The sequence below is a fragment of the Peromyscus californicus genome, unplaced genomic scaffold (genome assembly GCF_007827085.1).
Source record: "Peromyscus californicus insignis strain IS unplaced genomic scaffold, ASM782708v3 Scaffold_4__1_contigs__length_199733344, whole genome shotgun sequence".
NCBI lineage: Eukaryota > Metazoa > Chordata > Mammalia > Rodentia > Cricetidae > Peromyscus > Peromyscus californicus.
Window position 1 is genome coordinate 37,603,977 of NW_026294562.1, and position 18,316 is coordinate 37,622,292.

Genomic DNA, 18,316 nt, shown 5'->3' on the forward strand with positions numbered 1-18,316 from the left:
TGTGCTAGTATCAGGTGTCCACCCATGTCCCAGGAAGGATCTGGAAAGCTGCTTTCCTGGGGGTGGGGACATTTTGTACATACTCAAACAGAAGATTATTCATCTGAATGGCATTTGGGCTTCGTCTTCCAATTTTAAAGGAATCTGGGCTTATTCCAAACACGAAGAGAATTTACTAATATACTAAAATTAGGAATTTTTTAAAAAGCCAAAAGTTGAGGAAAATTTTTTTGCATTGTTGAAAATGTTCCTCCATTTTTCATCATTAACATCAGTTTTCTAAGAGGGCTTGTTGTTTTCAGAGCATATGCATCGTCCTAGCCCAGAGTTGGTGAGTTTGTCCTGTGGCAGGCAATGCTGAAGAACTGCCCTCTAGGTCAAGATCTCCAAACTTGACTGAAGCGTGATCCTGATTAGTCTTATCAATAAAGACCAGGAGTCAGATATCAGGGTAAAGGCTGAAAGATCAGGGAAGCAGAGCAGCAGCCACTAGAGAGTTCTTACCTCTCTCAATCCTTGAACCAAAAGGGGCTGAGACCTTGTCTCCATCCACCTTATATTCCTGTCTCCACCTCCTGATTGTGCTGAGATCAAAGGCACGAGCCTCCCAATTACTGGGATTAAAGGTGTGTGCCATCACTACCTGGCCTCTATGGTTAACTAGTGGCTAGCTCTGCCCTCTGATCTCCAGGCAAGCTTTATTTGTCAGAACACAAACAAAATATCACACAACACTTGACCACTAGCTTTAGTACTGTCACCTGCATAGCGGCAAAGGCTCTCATACCTGCCAAAGAAAACCATGCAGTACAACCATATTGATTGTTTCTAAGCAAGTATGCTATGTTGAATTTTCTAGAGTAATAGCTTTGTTTGTTTATTTAAATGAGTCAAGGCATTCCTAAGTTATGTATGCATCCATTTCTTTATGGAAATTTGGAATTACATACAGAACTCCTGACAGTAACACACTTATCCAAATTGTCCCATCGGATTTTTGCCCTATGAATTTTTGAGTACAGCATCATGTTCTTGAACCAGCAGTTTTCACATCTTGGATTTTAGTATAACAGAAAGAGGCCTGTGGCTTGCCTTGCCACACAGAATCTTCAGTACCCTTCCGATTTTCTGAGGTCTGCGGGATTTCTCTGCTTGTCATGCAGGTTCTGTAAATGTGCCAAGGATAGGGGCCATGTCTGTCTTCTTCAGACCTCATTCTTTGATATAAGGTACGTTTCCAGTAAGTGCTTACAGGACCCATAGAAAAGCAGAAAGATAGGTGGAGGGAAAGAGGGAAGGCAAAGAGAGGGGATTTCAACTTTGCTATTTCTTCCTCTCATCCGTAATTGTATTTTTATCATTCTCAAGTGGTTGTATTTGTTAAAATCTGGAAATACGGGAATCTCAACATTTTGGAGAACTCACAGGGACAATTCAAACACACACAAACCATACAAGTGTAGCCCAGTTGCAAGAGGATGTAATAAAGCAGATTAAAAAGAAAATTATATAAAATTATAAAACTAAGTTTTGATGCTTTTTGCTGTCTTAGCATCACCAGCACAAATTCATAGCTAATAAAACAGTTCTAGAAAGATCTCCCCTTCCAAAACCCATACTTATGATTGGATTTTAAAGTGTGGTAGTTTGTACCATTAACTTCTCCATTTCCATGTGGGTGCTGACACTAACTGGGATATTGCTATGCTTGACTGTGGGCTGCTTCCAGTTTTTGTGATTCAGTCCTCAATGTTACTAAAGCTTAGTGTCTTTAGCACAGTCATCCTGGGATCTGCTGTCTTGTGCTTCGCCTTATTGACTTATTCTCCAGTTCCTTTGCATAAGGAAGTTTTATTGTCCCCAGTAGTTGCACAGTTTACAACAGTCTCAGGCCATCCTCCTTCATTTCTACTCTCGCTGCCTAAGACTGGGTTCACAACAGGGCTGTGCCACAGATACTGAGTAGGCTGAAGTCTCCCATGTTGTCCAACTGTTTTATGCTTCTCCCAGTCAAATGAAGGAAAGCTTATGTCTGCTCCCTTCCAAGGGGACTTAATTTCACATTTGTCTGTTTTCAATTCTGCCCAGTCAGCAGGAGAAAGAAAGAGGCCAACGTACCTCCAAGTTTCAGATGATCAAGTACAGTGATTTTTCCTCTCTGTGGCCAGTGCTTCTAAATTTGGCTAGACTGCACAAGGGGTGAACCATTGTGATGACAGTATTATCAGGGCTGGGAGAGCAGTTTCTCTGCAGGACTGTTAGAAATGGGCTGTGTGCAATTCAGTCTAGGTTAGGCAGAGTGGGGAGGCACTGTGATTGACATCCCCAAGAGCCTCCTTGTAAAGTTGGAAAATTGAAACTACTTTTTGGATTCTCTGCAAGCCATCACCCGCTGTGTTGGAAATAAAACTCCCATTGGAGTGGGAAGAGTGTGTCCATCCCATGACCCCTTTCCATGAGATTTTCATGGGACATGTTCCATGGACCATGAGTGCATCCTGCATGTTGATGATGAACAGTGATGAGAGTTGTTGTTTAAATGGATTGGTGCCTTTGAGCTACATCTGCACTTTCCAGTGCATTCTGGGACCTAGAGCCTAGGAGATCATGGCCATTGATTAGTCACAGGCTTAGGACTTCCAAATAGAATGAGCATTACTTTGCACAGTGTCTATTAAGGGGCTTTTAAAGAAGGTGTCTTATCCTTTGGGATTTAGATGCAATCCCTAAAATTGTGCTTTGAGCCTCCCTAATGGGTTTTGGGAGGTTGCTAGTCACTAAGAGGCCTTATTGAGGAGGGAGTGCAGTGACTGAGTAAAAGGTCTTTAGCCTGAAAGCCACTGGGGATCTTCCTGGTTTGCATATGACTTGTTGGAAACAATTCAGAGAGAGTTATGTTTTTCCTGAGTCTTGGCAACACAGGAATAATGTGGAATATATAGATTAAGAGCTCTCTGTTCTAGGGCTAATGTGTTCCTGTGAGAGAGGTGCATCCACTGGCTGGCCATGAAACTGCTAACGTGCTCCGTTCTCTGACCTGGAGAGTCAATTGACTAGGGTGCTAATATATGTTACTTATGGATACCTCCAAAGCAATAGACACAATGCCTAGCACCCCTCTCTGCTTTATTCTCTACCATGAAATGAAGAAGGGACCATAAATGGCCCCTGTTTTATAGATGAAGTCACCGTGGCTTAGGGAGGCTCAGGCCACTGGCTAAAGTCACCTTGACCAAGCAAGGATTCGAACTCACTCTTGCTGGTTCTCCAACACCTGCTGCTGATGTTTCAGTGATGCCAGCAATTCATCATTATCCTTTTGTATGGAGATGGAATCAATTCCACGTACCCTGTAGGATGGTGTCCTGCAAACGCCATGGCACCAGGAGCTGGCAGAGGTAGCTCTAGTCTTGACACCCCTGCTCTGCGGTTCTGTTGATTTGGATGGACAGCTTTGCTTTTCTGCACCTCCATCTTCTTACTAGTGAGATGGATCCTCGCGGGCAGATGGCTGGTGGAGTTCCCGCCATTGTAGTAGGTAATTACAGTTTCCACCGTTGTAATAGGAGCATGCTCTCACTAGCCTCACTTTTAGGGAGGAGCCAGAAGTTCATGCTGTCATTCATTTATTCACCCAGCAAAGCTTTCCTTCATACCTTTCAGGAGGCAGGCCAGGAATACAGTGAAGAGAAGTTCTAGATGTAAGTCCTTCCCCTGTAGAGTTTGCAAGGCAGTACTAAAAGGATGATTAGCTCGATCACGTTGTATGAGATATCAGTATTGCACTGTATCTTTCATATGGTTCATCTGTTACCACAACTCTGACTTATCAAGACCCGTGGCGCCTACAGTGCAGAGGCCATGAGGGCAGTGGTTGCCGCTGCATGGCCTTTCTGAACTCACAGCAGGTTCTGACCCTATTCCAGGCAGGTGGGCTTTGTTCACCCACTGATGAGCATCTGTGCATTTCTGAACATTTATTTTTTTAGCATAGAAAGGTGAGTGTTTCTTAGTGAGCCTTCCTTTCTACCAGATGTGAAAGAGCTGAATAGCATTAGTTTGGACACAACAAATTGTGTCACGATTCTTTAGCACATTCTGGAGTCTATCCAGAAAGATGGAGATCCCCTGGTTTTTCTTCATGGTCCTGCTTTGTAAAGAAGATAAATCCTTGTCTTGGGCAGATGACGTGAAGATGGAGAGAATGTCACAACAGAATGAGAATTATGAGTGAGCAGATAGGAGCTCCTGAGATGCGGAGTGTGAGAAGACAGGGCACGTCCATGCCCCAGGTCCTAGGATGGATGGCCTCAGTGATGCCCTCACCACACGGTCCCTTCGCCTGCTTCCTTCTGGGACTGCCGTCATCACTGTACTCTTCCAGTAGGCAGGAAGGCCGGAGGCTGTTGGAGCCAAGCTGCCCAGATTCAAACCTTCTTTTTGTTACTTAACAGCTGTGTTACCTCAAATGGGTGACTTCACTGCATCCCTTGTCTGTTAGAAAGGATTGTCAAATTGTAGAACTTAGGAAAGAGATGTATAAACTAGCAGAGAACAGTGCCTGGTCCTCCTGTTATCACAGAAGGGAGTTTACTATGCTCGTAACATCTGCTCTCATGGTCAGTGTGATGTTTACATATATACCTGTGTGGGTGTATATGCCATGTGTCATTTTGGGGTCCAGGGAGTGTATGTGCAGAGGCACATGCTAAATGTGCATGTTTCCTAAAAATGACCCAGAACCTCTTTGGACAAGTGGTCCTTTCTATTGGATGGCCACTATTCTGCTTTGCCAAGGACTTAGAAGCTTCTTAGGAGACGGGACTTCTTACATCCAAGTAACTGGGAAAGTCCTAGAATGAATCAGTCACTCCAAAACTGGCCGAGTCCTCACTTTTACAGATGCAAAGGGCAGAAAGAACCCATTAAGACTGGAGTGAATATCACCCACATGACAAGGCCAGTGGCGTGTCTTGAACTGGAAGGCAGTAGCTATTATCTTTGTCCCAACTTAAAGCAGAGGAGGCAGACTTGAATCCCTAAGCCAGCACGAGAGTGCACTTCCTCCCCAAGCAGCCTCTCCCAGCCCTGGCTGCCTAGGACACACACTCAGAGAGCTATTTGAAAGGATTCCCAACACCTGGTGTGACTGGTCCTATGGGGAACTGAACATGGGCGTTTTTTAAAGTTCTCCAGCGACTGTAACTTGCTACCCAGGGATGTGCGAGAGTTTAGTCCCAGTCTTGACAGCCCTGTTGTGCTAGATGCAAGTGCAGGATGCCTTGGATTGCCTAGCTGTATCAGGTGTGAGTGCAGGACACTTTGGATTTCCTAGATATGCCAGGTAGGAGTGCAGGATGCACCTTGCTACGCCAGTTGTGAGTGCAGGATGCCCTGGATCGCCTATCTGTGCCAGATGTGAGTGCAGTATGCCCTGGATCTCCTGTCTGTGTCAGGGGTGAATGCAGGATGCCCTGGATCTCCAAGCTGTGTCAGGGGTGAGTGCAGTATGTCCTGGATTTCCTAACTGACAGATCCAAGATTTCTGAGGTTTAGTTGTGCTGATTGGACCTGGTAGCAACAGTTGTGTGTGATGCTTTATTGTTTTGCTCATTTAAGGAAATTTCTTCTACTTTTCCTTTATTGGCTTTTATTTTTTTTCCCCCTATCTCTTCTCCCCTCTGGTGAGTATAGTATGTGCATTGGTGACTGCTGACCCTGAGGAAATGATGATGATGATGATGATGATGATGATGATGATGATGATGGTGTGTGCATGTATAATGTGGGGGGGCATGTGTGTGGAGGTCAAAGGCCAACGTTTGGGCATTGCTTCTCCCCTTCCACTGTGGGTTCTAGGGATCACATTCAGGTCATCAGGCTTGTGTGGTAGATACTTTTACCCACTGAGACATCACACAGGCCCAAGGAATGTGGTTTTAAAGCTTGAAAATGCTCCAGGTCTGATTTGAATGGAGAGGGATCAGTGATATTTGTGACAAGAAAATAGATCCTGTTTGTGCCACCTTTTGCTGGAGTCTGGCAGCGAAGAACTGTGGCCCATTCAGGCATGATGGGAGTGGTGCGGGCTGGGCAGATGAAGGTGAGGTGCGCTTGGGTCAGGCTGGCTTGGATAGAGGAAGGAAAGCTGAGTGGTACTTTTAGACTTTTGAAATTGGCCCTAAATTCTCCTCACTTTGTCCCAACCGAATGGTAGGCTTTGGCTGTACGGCTAGCCAGAAGTTAGAGGAACCAAGCTTCAAAAACTATACTGGTGTTACTCAGGACCCCAAAGGTGACGCCCTCCCCCAGCCACAAAAATGACAGGAAGGACACAGATAAGCATATTGCAGAGTGAAAGAAGCCCACCTCAAAAGGCTGCATACTGGCTGAATCCAACCACGTGACATTCTGAAACACACGTGTTTGACATCTGAATCTCTATGCATCACTGACAAATTTAAAAATTCAAGTTTTCTTTTCAAAGTAATATGTACATGTTTATTTTAGAAATAAAGCAAGAGTCAGAGAAGAAAATCAACCAGAGTTCTGACATTTCAGAGCTGTATAAGCATTGTTAGTAGTTCTGTTATCCACCTGTGCCCACATGCGTTCATGTACTTCCCACAAGAATACACACAATGTTATTTTTGTTAAACTAATGTTTCCATTTATTAAAATTGCATGAGCATCACTCTGTGTTACTGAAGACTCTTGTTTAAGATCTTATCTATGCAAGAGGTTTGCCTTTGGTTTTTTTCACAATTACTCTATTGGTCAAAAATTAATATTTATTCTTCCAAGTTTTCCCTCTAAGTTATCTCTGTTAGTGAATGTCTGTTAAGAGTAAAGGCTAAGGAAAAGAACAGCAGAGTCCAGAGGCCAGCAGCATGTACAGGCTTTTGGTCATTATTATCAAACTACTGGACCAAACCGCCCTCATCTCTGTTGGTGCTTTAATCTTGCTGGGAATGTTCCTTTTTAAGGCAGCCTTTGCTAGTGTGGCAGTCTCCAAATGCTGTCCCACCCCATTGGCTCTTCCCTGACTACAGTAAGACTGAACATTTTTCAGTGTTTGCTGGCCATTGTTACTTTACCCTTGACAGTTGCTAGTTTGGGATGTGGCTTATGGTGCTGTGGCCTCAAAAGAAAAGGGCGTGCCTGTGCCTTTCCCACAGCTGTCTATTGGGTTGGGGTTCCTCTATTATTGAATCCTGGAAACATTTTACAGTATTCAGTTCCTTATTTATGTCCTATCTCTCTCTCTCTCTCTCTCATCTATATCTATCTCTTTCTATCTGCCTATCATCTATATCTATCTATCTATCTATCTATCTATCTATCTATCTATCTATCTATCTATCATCTATATCTATCTATTATCTATCTATCATCTATATCTATATCTATCTATCATCTATCTCTTTCTATCTATTATCTATCTATCTATCTATCTATCTATCTATCTATCTATCTATCTATCTATCTTACAGAGTGTGTGTGTGTGTGTGTACATTTCCCCATTTGTAGTAGACTTTTGGGAAACTCCTTCTTTGTGCATTCATATTTCTTACATAATGTACCTGACACTGATAGGGCATTGGGGTTCACTTGCCTTGAAGATGTGTTAAAGGACTCCACCCCCACCGAGCACTGTGATCGTCCAAAGGCAACATCGAAACAACTGCAGCATCATTTCTTGTCTCTCTCACTTCTTCAATGAACTAGGGAGCACAACTAACTTCACTTGATCACTGGTCCCTTATGGTTCTTGGCAAATGTTACCCCTGTTGGCAAAGACGTTCAGGACAGCTCACAATTTACTGCGTGTTATTTGCAGATGACCGGGGTGGGTTTTATCCATCTGAAAGAACTTCGTGTCTCCATGCCACTAAATTCTGACATCTTTCTTAAGGACTTAACAGCATCTAATGGTTCTATCTCTGGTAATGGGATCCAGCTGGAGATCTAAAGCATGTAAAGCTCTTGTTTTAGACAAAGGGGTATTTTTCTCCAGCCAGTAAGTAAAAGTGACTTTTTTTTTCAGCTATAAAAGGACAAGAAGGATTGAGATGATTGCATTGGGCAGGGTGTCCTAGGCTTGTTGTTTGGGCAGCTGGCCATATTGCTATGCTTGAGTCTTCCAAATTTCTTCCATTTCTTGTAGCAGCATGAAGAGCTCACTGGCTGGGATAAGTCTCTTTATGGTGTGATGATTAATGCCCAGGGTCTTCTTAACCTGGAGCCAGCCACGGTGGGACATCCAATAGTGTTGTTGGCAGACCATCGATCAGCATGTGTTAAGAACTAAAGACTAAAGACGTGACTCTTTTTCTTATTGATTTAAGTTACTTTGCTGTCCTCTCTGGTTACATGTTTTTCTCCCCTAGAGAAAAGATTTAACATTTAGTAATATAGGTAGAAAACAATGGTAAATAGTCTGTAGTTTCAGTTTTAGTCCTTACAGATGTTTGACTTAACTGAGAAAACACTTTGTCTCATTTTCAAGGTTTTAAGAGCTCCGTGACATGAGTCTGCTTTGTTGATTTTTCATCACCTTAAAACCAAGAATGAGCTTGTCCATTCTCACTGCCGAATTGCCATAGGAAACGGTCCACTTCTGACCCCAGTCTCATTTCCTAAGATGTTGCTATTGCTAGGTTGAGAAGGAGAAAGAGGCTTGTGTTAATAACAGAATGACTTGTTTTAAAACAAGTGTTGAGGAATCAGCATTGTAGGCATCTTATGAGAATTACCTTCAGCCACCAGCCTCTGTGACATTTCAGTCACTTCTAAATATGGAGATTTAGTTGATTAATCCCAGAAGAAGCCATAGGGTAGAGGCTGTTAACTGTTCTTGTAGTATAACCAAGTATAGCATACAGAAGTAGGTGGCTAAAATAGGATCTGAACACGCAAAATTGGTCTCTAGAAAGTGCTTCCCTTCACTGCCTTTTAAAAGACATGGCCTTACTATGTTACCTGGGCTGACTTCGAACTTACAATGCTGCCCCACCTTATTGAGTAGCTGGGGATACAGGCAAGCACCACCATCCTAGTGCCTGCCCTTTGAACTTGATTAAATTGTTACAGGGTCACAAGATTGGTGATAGTATCATTATATTACAGATAAGAAATTGAGGCTTGGAAGGGTTAGCAACTTTTTTTTTTTTTTTGAGACAGGGTTTCTCTGTGCAGCCCTGGCCATCCTGGAACTCACTCTGTAGACCAGGCTGACCTTGAACTCAAGAGCTCCGCTTGCCTCTGCCTCCCAAGTGCTGAGATTAAAGGCATGTGCCACTGCCACCTGACATGGGCTAGTAACTTCTAAATGCCATTTCACACCTGGCAAGCAGCAGAGGTTTGCTGTGCTCCGCATTTCAAATCCTTCCTCATGCTTGTCCCACATTACAGCACATTCCTTCCAAGTCAGTGCTTTGTCTACTCCAGAGAAAGCTGCCCAAGAGACAGATGTTAAGTGTATCTACAACACACACTCCTGGACCCGCGTGGCACAGCAAACTCCCCATTCAGCCTGTATGAGTTATTTGTATTAGGGTCACAGTTAGAAATGGTTCTCTTTTCTGTATAAATAACTGCAGGATTCAGCTTTTCAGTCATCCCTGCCTCTGGGACTTTGAGTTCGCTGTCCTTTGGCTGGGATGCCTTCTCTAGATGTCTGTGTCCATTTCATCATCCTGCTCTCTCATTCTCAGGTGTGATTAACTCACTGAACCTGACCCTCACAGCTGCATTAGTGTCCAGGGTTGCTATAATGGTTCAACATGAGCTCAATGAAGAAAATGCCTTCTTAAGATTGGGCTGTAGGCAGGCCTGTGGGGCATTTTCTTAATCAGTGATTGATGGGAGAGGGCCAAGCCCATTGTGGGCAGGACCATCCCTGGGCTGGTGGTCCTGGGTTCTATAAGAAAGCAGGCTGAGGAAGCCATGAGGAGCAAGCCAGTAAGCAGCACTCCTCCATGGCCTCTGCATCAGCTCCTGCCTCCAGGTTCCTGCCCTGCTTGAGTTCCTGTCCTAGCTCCTTTGATGATCTACAGTGAGGGTGGTTTGAGTGGTGTAAATGGACTCTCATTAGTTCCAGAGCACTAAAGGCATCCAGTGTGAAGGGGCTGCCAGGGCCTGCTTCCACTGAGACTATGGTGCAGCATCCCTTCTGGCTTCTTCAGGTTCAGGTGCCTCTGTGTATGTCTTAGGTCACAGCAGTATAATTCCAGGCTCTGTGTCTGTGTGGCCTGTGGCTCTATTTCCCCTTTTCCATGTCTTCGGTTGTAAGAACACTGTCATTGGATTTGGACCCAACTGGATATTTCAGGATGACTTTATTTCAAGATCCCTAACTTAATTACACCTGCAAAGACCATTTCCCCCAATAAATCCACATCCATAGGTTACTGAAGAATGTGTCTTTTGTACTAACCACAGCTTTTATTGCTGCCCTCTGGTGCCAGGGCCTACTCTATTTTCTTCAAAGCATTTGTCCATATTTGATGCATCATTATGTCATTTGGGCCTTCAATTCCTTTAATTTCATTTACATGTTTTTAAAGGAAAAAAAAACATGTATATGATAGCATGTCAGTTCTGCACAGTGGATAAAAATATACATACAGCCTTGTCAATAAAACTCCAAGTTGCTAAATGGTCTTGTTACATTTGCTTTTCTCCGGGAGAGAGCCCTCACCAGAGTCTCTCTTTTTGCCTTAGGATCTGATCACCTCCGAGAGAAAGATGGCCTCTGGGCTGTCTTGGTCTGGCTGTCCATTATTGCTGCCCGGAAGCAGAGTGTGGAGGAAATCGTTAGAGATCATTGGGCCAAATATGGCCGCCACTACTACTGCAGGTGAGAATGAGCAGGGTCTCTGCATGTGCCTTGAGAACCACTCTTAGAGATGTTTTCTAAACCTTATGGACTAGAATTTAAGAAGAAAGCATCCTTTAGAAACATCTGAGGGACTGGAAGGCTGGGGTTGACTGTTTGGGGTTAGTATCAAAGGCTACTATAATGAAAGGACAGATTTTACTTGCCCTGGTGACATCCTGCCCTAATCTTCTCATTGAAACTATAAGGTAAGTGGATGGTCATGCTAAGAGGGTATCAAAATGCCAGGCTTTGAGAAATTCCTTGTGCTCCTGGGGAGTTGTGGGTCCTGCAGTCAAAGCAGACACATTACTTGTTTGTTCTATATGGATCTCTTAAAGAAGTGGGCAGACACAAAAGCTCACAATTTGATGCTTTTGAAATCTTCTCCCATCCTGGGTCTAATGTCCATACTAATGGTCAGAAGGATTCTGACGTGGCTGAGCCAGGACTCTGCATTTTCCACATGGCTCAGCAGCCCCAGATTTTTTGCTAGAGGCTTACCCTGATGAAAAGAGACACAGTGGAGGGAAATATTATCTCTGAAGGAGGCAGATGAAAGGATGGTGGGCCAGGACTCAGGGTAGTTGGTCTATCCCTTTCCTCTTGATGAAATAAGAAAGTATAAGAACATTCCAAGGTTATGCCACCTAGGTGTGTGCCAGGTGTGTGTACCTACTACCAAGCCATGCTTAGGGGAAGGGTGCTAGAAAAAAGAGTTGACCATGAGCAACTATGTGGGGAAAGGAGCCTCAGACTCTGCTAAAGGCGGAGGTTGTGACTCATTTTGCTTCGCTTGTGTGCAGTTATCAGCTTTGGGTACTCAGTTGAGTTTCAAGAGCTTGAGGGGCAAAGAGTTCTAGACTTTTCCCTTATATGGTGATTGTTTCTTCTTTTAAGAAGCATCTTAGATAAATATCAGAGAATAAGGGAGACCATGAGAATGCTTATTAAACTCTAAGGGACTGCAATGTTCTGGGAAATATAGACAACAGCCATAATAGCTTTGATCCCTGGTTAGTTAAGAAGACTGGGAATGTGAAAATAAATAAACCAGCATATTATGCATTGAGCCATAAAACAGAAATTCTCAAGGTAGATAGGACCTTGTTTTGCTCATCAATATTTCTAACATGGGCCACATACCCCTGATTCTTGGGGAGTTTTATTTATATATTTGCTTAAATTACATCCAAAGACTAATAGGCACATGAATTTCTTCTGTTGCATGAATATTTTATAAAGATTCCAACCTGATAAAAATACTTTGTGCCTGCTAGCTAGCTGAGTGATTACTCTGAGTCAGAGATACTCTCCTTGTAATTTGTGGAATGACTGTTTAGGTTCCTGCCTGTGTTTTGAAGAAATGGTGTGATGATAAGTGTATTTATAATATACTTCATGTTTTGTGCCCAAGGGCTTGTAATGTTAGTTGCCTTTTTCATAACAATACCATATTAGAGAATACTATGCAATGGAGACTTAATTTCTTGCAGGACATTCTACTGTATTACCAATTGCTGTCCAGAAAACTCACAGAGATTAAGAAGCGGGGAACGGGGGCAGGCACAGTGAAGGAGAGTCTCCTGTAATCCTAGCAAACAGCACGTGGGGGAGGAGGGGAGGAGTTTTTGAAATAAGTGATTTCTAGCTGACAGATTTCTTGGCAGGGATGGAGGAGATGATAAAACAATTTCAGTGTCACTAATACTGAGACTGAAGTTGCAATGGAGAAAAGTCTTCAATTTTTTTATTTTTATTTTTTTGGTCTGGGTAAACTCCAGGAGCAATTCTCCACTTCCCATGAAAATGTGGTGCTGGTGGCGGCAGCTGGAGGAGCCATCGGGCTGTAGAGGGAGGGAGGAGAAGGGAGGGTAGCTTCAGGAGTCCCTCGTGCAAGCAGATGAACCCACTAGGTCTGGTGCTTGTACAAGATCTCAGCTTTAGACTCAGCGTGGGCTTCTTCATTAGTAAACCTTCCCAAGTTTTGAATTTTTGCCTCCGATGTTCTCCTGTCTTGTCCATCTTCCTGCCCCTGTCTGCTGTGTCTTGGTCTAACTACTTATTTATTTATAGAATTTTACTATTTATTGATTGATTGATAGAATCTTACTGTGGAGCTAGGCTGGCCTTGAACTTGTTTTTAATTCTCTTGCCTGAGCCTTCTGAGTGCTGGGATTACAAATAAGAGCCATGCCTGGCTCCTAGATGGATCCCCCCCCACCCCCAGAGTGTCTATCTCTAATAAGAACCCCACATCTGAACACATTTACCAAGTGTTCTAAGGACTTTCCTGTTACTTTGTTTCTGAAGCTGAGGAAGAAATACCCGGTGTGGGAGGAAGAAGAGGATGTGCTAGATGTGGTGTCGTTCCATGACCCCCACTTTGACAAGTGTTCTGATATTTAGTGAATGTCTTTAAACATTTCAAAGTGATAAAAGTAGTAGCAACTACTCAGGGCTTCCATCCTTTGGCTCACCCTGAGCATTCTCTGTTCTGCAGAAAGCCTAGATGTGAAGTCCTTCTGAAGCCATTGGGGCCCAGAGCTCCTCCTCTGGTTCCCTTTGTAGATAGTCAACCCCTCTATGGGATGCCAGTGGAATCTGGAGCCTATTATCTGATGTTTGGAGAGACAATTTCTTTATGTCAGTGACTAAGGAAAAAAAAAAAACCAACCAACCAACCAATGAACAGATTTTTTTTTTTTAAAGCTCTGATGCCCGGCATGTGCCAGCTGTGTGGTATGCATCATCATATTTCAAACTCCAAAATAAACAGGGCAGGGATAATTTTTAGTCTTTCTTTTTTCCTTCTGATCACCCCAGTGCTACTATTACATTTGATGCTTGTGGATAGGGAGACTTTTGGAATGGAACACTTGTAACATTTCTCTCAAGTTCTCCAGGGATTTTTATAGTACGTTCACTTTCTTCCTCTCTCTTTGCTCCTGCTCCCCACCCTCACCCCCACCCCATTGCTTCCTTATCCCAGATTAATTACATAGCATGCACTGTGCTCCAGAGACATCAGAGAATAAGAGAACTGAGGTCTGTGGCCTTTTGGACTCACATTCTGAAGGGCAAAGTCAGACTTGAAGTAAGCCAATAAGCCAGAGGGAATTCTCAAGACAATGCAGAGGAAAATGTGCAGGGAGTGATGGGCGAGGGGAGAAAGGGAAGCGCCTGGGATGGATGGATGGCTGCTCAAGAGTGTCACTTTCAGAGATCTGAAGACTGAAAGAAAAGGATGAGCTAGTGCTTTGAGGGTACCAGGTATAAAGAAATCTGAGAATGTACGAGATGGAGGGACAAACAGCAAGACCAGAGTGGCCAGGAGTGGTTGAGGTGTCACCAGGGGACTGGAGTGGAGGCCATGGTGGCTGCAGCAAGTGAACTAAATAGAGTGCAAAGTGGGACAAAGTCAGTTCAGATCATGCTAAGTAGGGCAGGGTTGGATCCCACAGTCTGTGCTTGGGCTTTTTTGTTTATTTTCCCTCAACATGACAGGAGTTTGGGGAGGGGCTTATAAGAAAGGAGCGACATGATTTGAGTTTCCAAGGCCACTGGCCGCCATGTGGAGACTGCATTGTAAAGGCTGTGAGGAGAAAGTGAGACCTGTTCAAGATGCTTTTCTTTATCTCCTTTCCAGGGGTCAGTCCACCCAGCTGCTGGTTCTCTGATTGGGTTTTTCTGTCCTCCCCACAACAGGTTTGACTATGAGGGACTGGAGCCCAAGGCGACCTATTACATCATGAGGGACCTGGAGGCTCTGGTTACAGACAAGTCCTTCATTGGCCAGCAGTTTGCTGTGGGGAGCCACATTTACAGTGTTGCAAAGACAGACAGCTTTGAATATGTGGACCCCGTGGATGGCACCGTGACCAAGAAACAGGTACTTGCTAGGGAATTACAGAAACAGGTGGATCAGGCAAAGCCGGTGGGCAGAGGGTGCAGAGCTGGAAAAATCTCGAGGGGTCAGCTTCTCTGTGCTCTTCACTTTGAACAACAGAGTTCTCCATACAGGAAGAGGAAGCCCTCCATGAAGGTTACCTCCTTACTGGTGAAGGGTGGATTAGAACCTGGGCCTGTTAGTCCCATATTGTTTATACCTGGTAACTGATGAGCTAAGACCTCAAACAGGAATAGGTCTCTCATTTCCTTCTTTAATGGTAGCAGCCTACAGGTGCTTTTGTGTGGTGGCTATTCTTGGTGATAAATTCAGAGGAGTTCCTAGAGCAAAATATCCCTGTCATTGGGATCTCCCAGTGTATGGGTACTTCATCTTCTATTACCTTATGTCATCAAGGAAACACAAGGGCTTAGATAAGTTCAGTGTCCCTGGGAGGGAAAGAATAGTTGGAAAGTTTGCCCAGAAAGCCGAGTGGAAGATTCACGGATGAATGCTAATCTCAGGCAAGTAGCAAAGCCAGCTGCAGCCAACTCCATTATTCTCTTGTCTTTGTGAACTATGTGAGAAAAGTTGATGTCTCTACACTGATTTTTTTTTTTTCCTCTCGGTCTTGTGTATTTATTGGTTATGGCAAGTACTGACCCTTCTGGGAGCACATCATAGACGTTAACATTTACAGAGTACGTAATACAACCCAAGTTATGTTAAGAGTGGTTCAGTTCGTAAATCCCCAAGTTCTTGTCTTCTTACATATTGTTCGCAAATGAAGACTGTAACATGAGGCAGGTGCTGCAGGTGTTTGGGACTAGATAAGATGTGTTACTGCTAGCCTAATTTAACTAGTATTTCCCCTGTCATCTTTGATGTGAAAGCTCCAGTACTGGGGTACTCCAAATCCTGGTACATTCTTTTTTATTCTCTTGGTACTACTTCCAGTTGGCTTAGTTTTATAGCTATTTTTTAAATCATCATCAAAATATCAGTCCTTTGGTCTGGAGAGATGGCTCAGCAGTTAAGAGCATTTGCCATTACAGAGGACCAGGTTCAGTTATTAGCACCCACATGGCAGCTCACAACCATCTGAAACTCTAGTTCTAGTGGCTCTGATGCCCGCTTCTGGTTTCTATGGGCACCAGACATACACGTGATACACAGACATACATGTAGGCAAAACACTCACATGCATTAAAAATGAAAACATGCACCAGGTGATGGTGGCACATGCCTTTAACCCCAGCACTCGGGAGAGAGAGGCAGGTGGATCTCTTTGAGTTTGAGGCCAGCCTGGTCTACAGAGTGAGTTATAGGACAGCCAGGGCTACACAGAGAAACCCTGTCTCGAAAAACCAACCAACCAACCAACAGATAAATAAATAAAAAATGAAAATAAGCAGTCCTTTAATCTAGAAGTCCTAAGGTCAGCTGAGAAAGGCAAAAGTCAAGAAAACAGTCAAGATCTGGAAGACAGAATGGAATCATGCCATTTGTGAGGTGGAATTCAGGGAAGTTCCTTGTTTTCTTAGGCCCACACTTTCTTCTCCATCCATAGAATACTCACTGCACACAGTTGTTTCAGAAGTGGAATGAAATAAGATAGAAAGACGTATAAGTTTCCTTTCTAAGATAGACAAACACACTAGTTTCCCCTTCAGTAGGGAGCACCCCACACACGTCTGTGGCTCATCGTCTCACCAAGGATAGTTCTTGCCAACCGGCCTCGCTGTGAAATGACACCAGTGATCCGGCCGTCGGCAGTGACGGGAGTCGGGTGTTCACTTGACGGCTCTGCGTCCTTCTGTCCTGAATCCACATTTCCGGTTTTGTTTCACTTTCCCTCTGGACCAGCCTTCCCCATCCTCAAGGCTCACTTGCGTTTTGTTGCCATAAGATTCGAGAGGCTTGAAATATATACTTTCTAAAGTATGTTTCTGGATCTACAGCTCTAACACCCTGGATTCCCCCCATCTTGTCTAAAGTATCCTTGTGAGGTTTCTGGTCTCTGGGGAAAGCTTGGGACCATCTTTTGGGGGGACTGGTCTAGATACACAGCTACATTAACAATGTTGTCTAGTCATGGGCAGCTTAGCTGTTAAGCTAATTTATTAGTTGTTTGATTCAACATTTCTCTACCTTATTTCTTTTCTGGGGCATTCAGCATTCAGATGCCATATTCTTATATGCTCTTTAGTCAGTTATATCAGGCCATTCTTTCCCTGGATCTCAGATTCTGGTGTGGGGTTATTCCACTCCCCATTCCCTCCATAACCACAGATAGTAGTTGTCATTTGAATTCTGGAATATATTAATGCTTTCCTCCCTCCACTGTTCCACCTGAGCACAAATGTAGTTATAAACCGATCAGTGTCTCTAGGACCTGCTCTTGGGAATTTCCTCATAGAGAAGGAAAGAGACTGTCTCCTTTTCTCACATATCAGGGCCCTGTGAGTGACATCCCCATTTGAGGGCAGCTCTGAGCCCCACTGGAGCTTTTCTGCAGGCCTGGGTTTGCTTTAGTGAGGGTGATGAGGGACCAGTTAACACTGAGCTCGTGCATTGTCAGCTAATCAAAAGTGACTTCTTTGACACAGTTTGTTCAGTTGAGTGGGACTCAGCATAGAGACTGTATAGGTGGACTCAGCATAGAGAGACTGTATAGGTGTTATATAGGTGGACTCAGCATAGAGGGACTGTATAGGTACTGTATAGGTGGGACTCAGTGTTGTAGGGCTGTGCAACCTTTTGGTTTATCAGCAGAAACCAACATTTAACTCAAGGATCATTGAGTCTGAGACACACATCAGGTAATATTGTGCAAAATCAGCATACTTTCTAAGTTACAGACACCTAAAAGACATACTTAAGTTTAAATTAACTACTATGATTTCAAAATAGTCATAAAGTATTTTTGGGGTACTCACTAAGTAGATATTTATTGAAAGTCTACAAAATACATAATTTTGGTCTTTTGTGCATTTGTTCATTGTGCAGTTTTCTAAACATAAATATATAATGGCTTGTGGTCCTATAACCTACACACTGTACAATTTGTTTATTTTCAATGGTTTTTACATTGGCAAAGTAATGCAGTCACCACCTCATTAACTTTTAGAACCTTTTTATCACACCACAATGCAACCTTGCTCATTTTAGCTACCATCTCCCTTCCAACACCCCTCCAGCCTCCAGGTCCTGGCAATCAGTGACCTACTTCTTTGTCTTTGGATTTGTCTATTCTGGACATGGCCTCTAGATGGAATCATGTGTGGTCTTTGTGGTTTGACCATTCTCACTTGGTGGACCATTTCCGTGGCCTACCGTATTGTACTGCACACTAGCACTTCCTTCCTTTGTTGACGGAGGTCTCCTCCATTGTCGATGCCACACTTTGTTTTCCATTTGTCCATTGATGGTTTCCACTCTCAGTGCAGTTTCCATTGTTGACTCTTGGAATGAACCGGGGGTGGATGTTTACATGCAGTGGTTGTGCAGACATTGGTTGTAGCACTCTTGATCTTCAACTAGAGTGG

General features: G+C 43.7%; 1 protein-coding gene across 1 annotated transcript in view; it reads left to right on the top strand.

The window, feature by feature from the left end:
• Positions 1–18,316, top strand: part of Pgm5 (phosphoglucomutase 5) — a 169,704-nt gene that overhangs the window by 113,935 nt on the left and 37,453 nt on the right. Inside the window, exons 8-9 of the mRNA XM_052713291.1 lie at positions 10,726–10,861; positions 14,588–14,771. Of these exons, the coding sequence (XP_052569251.1) occupies positions 10,726–10,861; positions 14,588–14,771 (320 nt within the window). The remainder of the gene's footprint in view (positions 1–10,725; positions 10,862–14,587; positions 14,772–18,316) is intronic.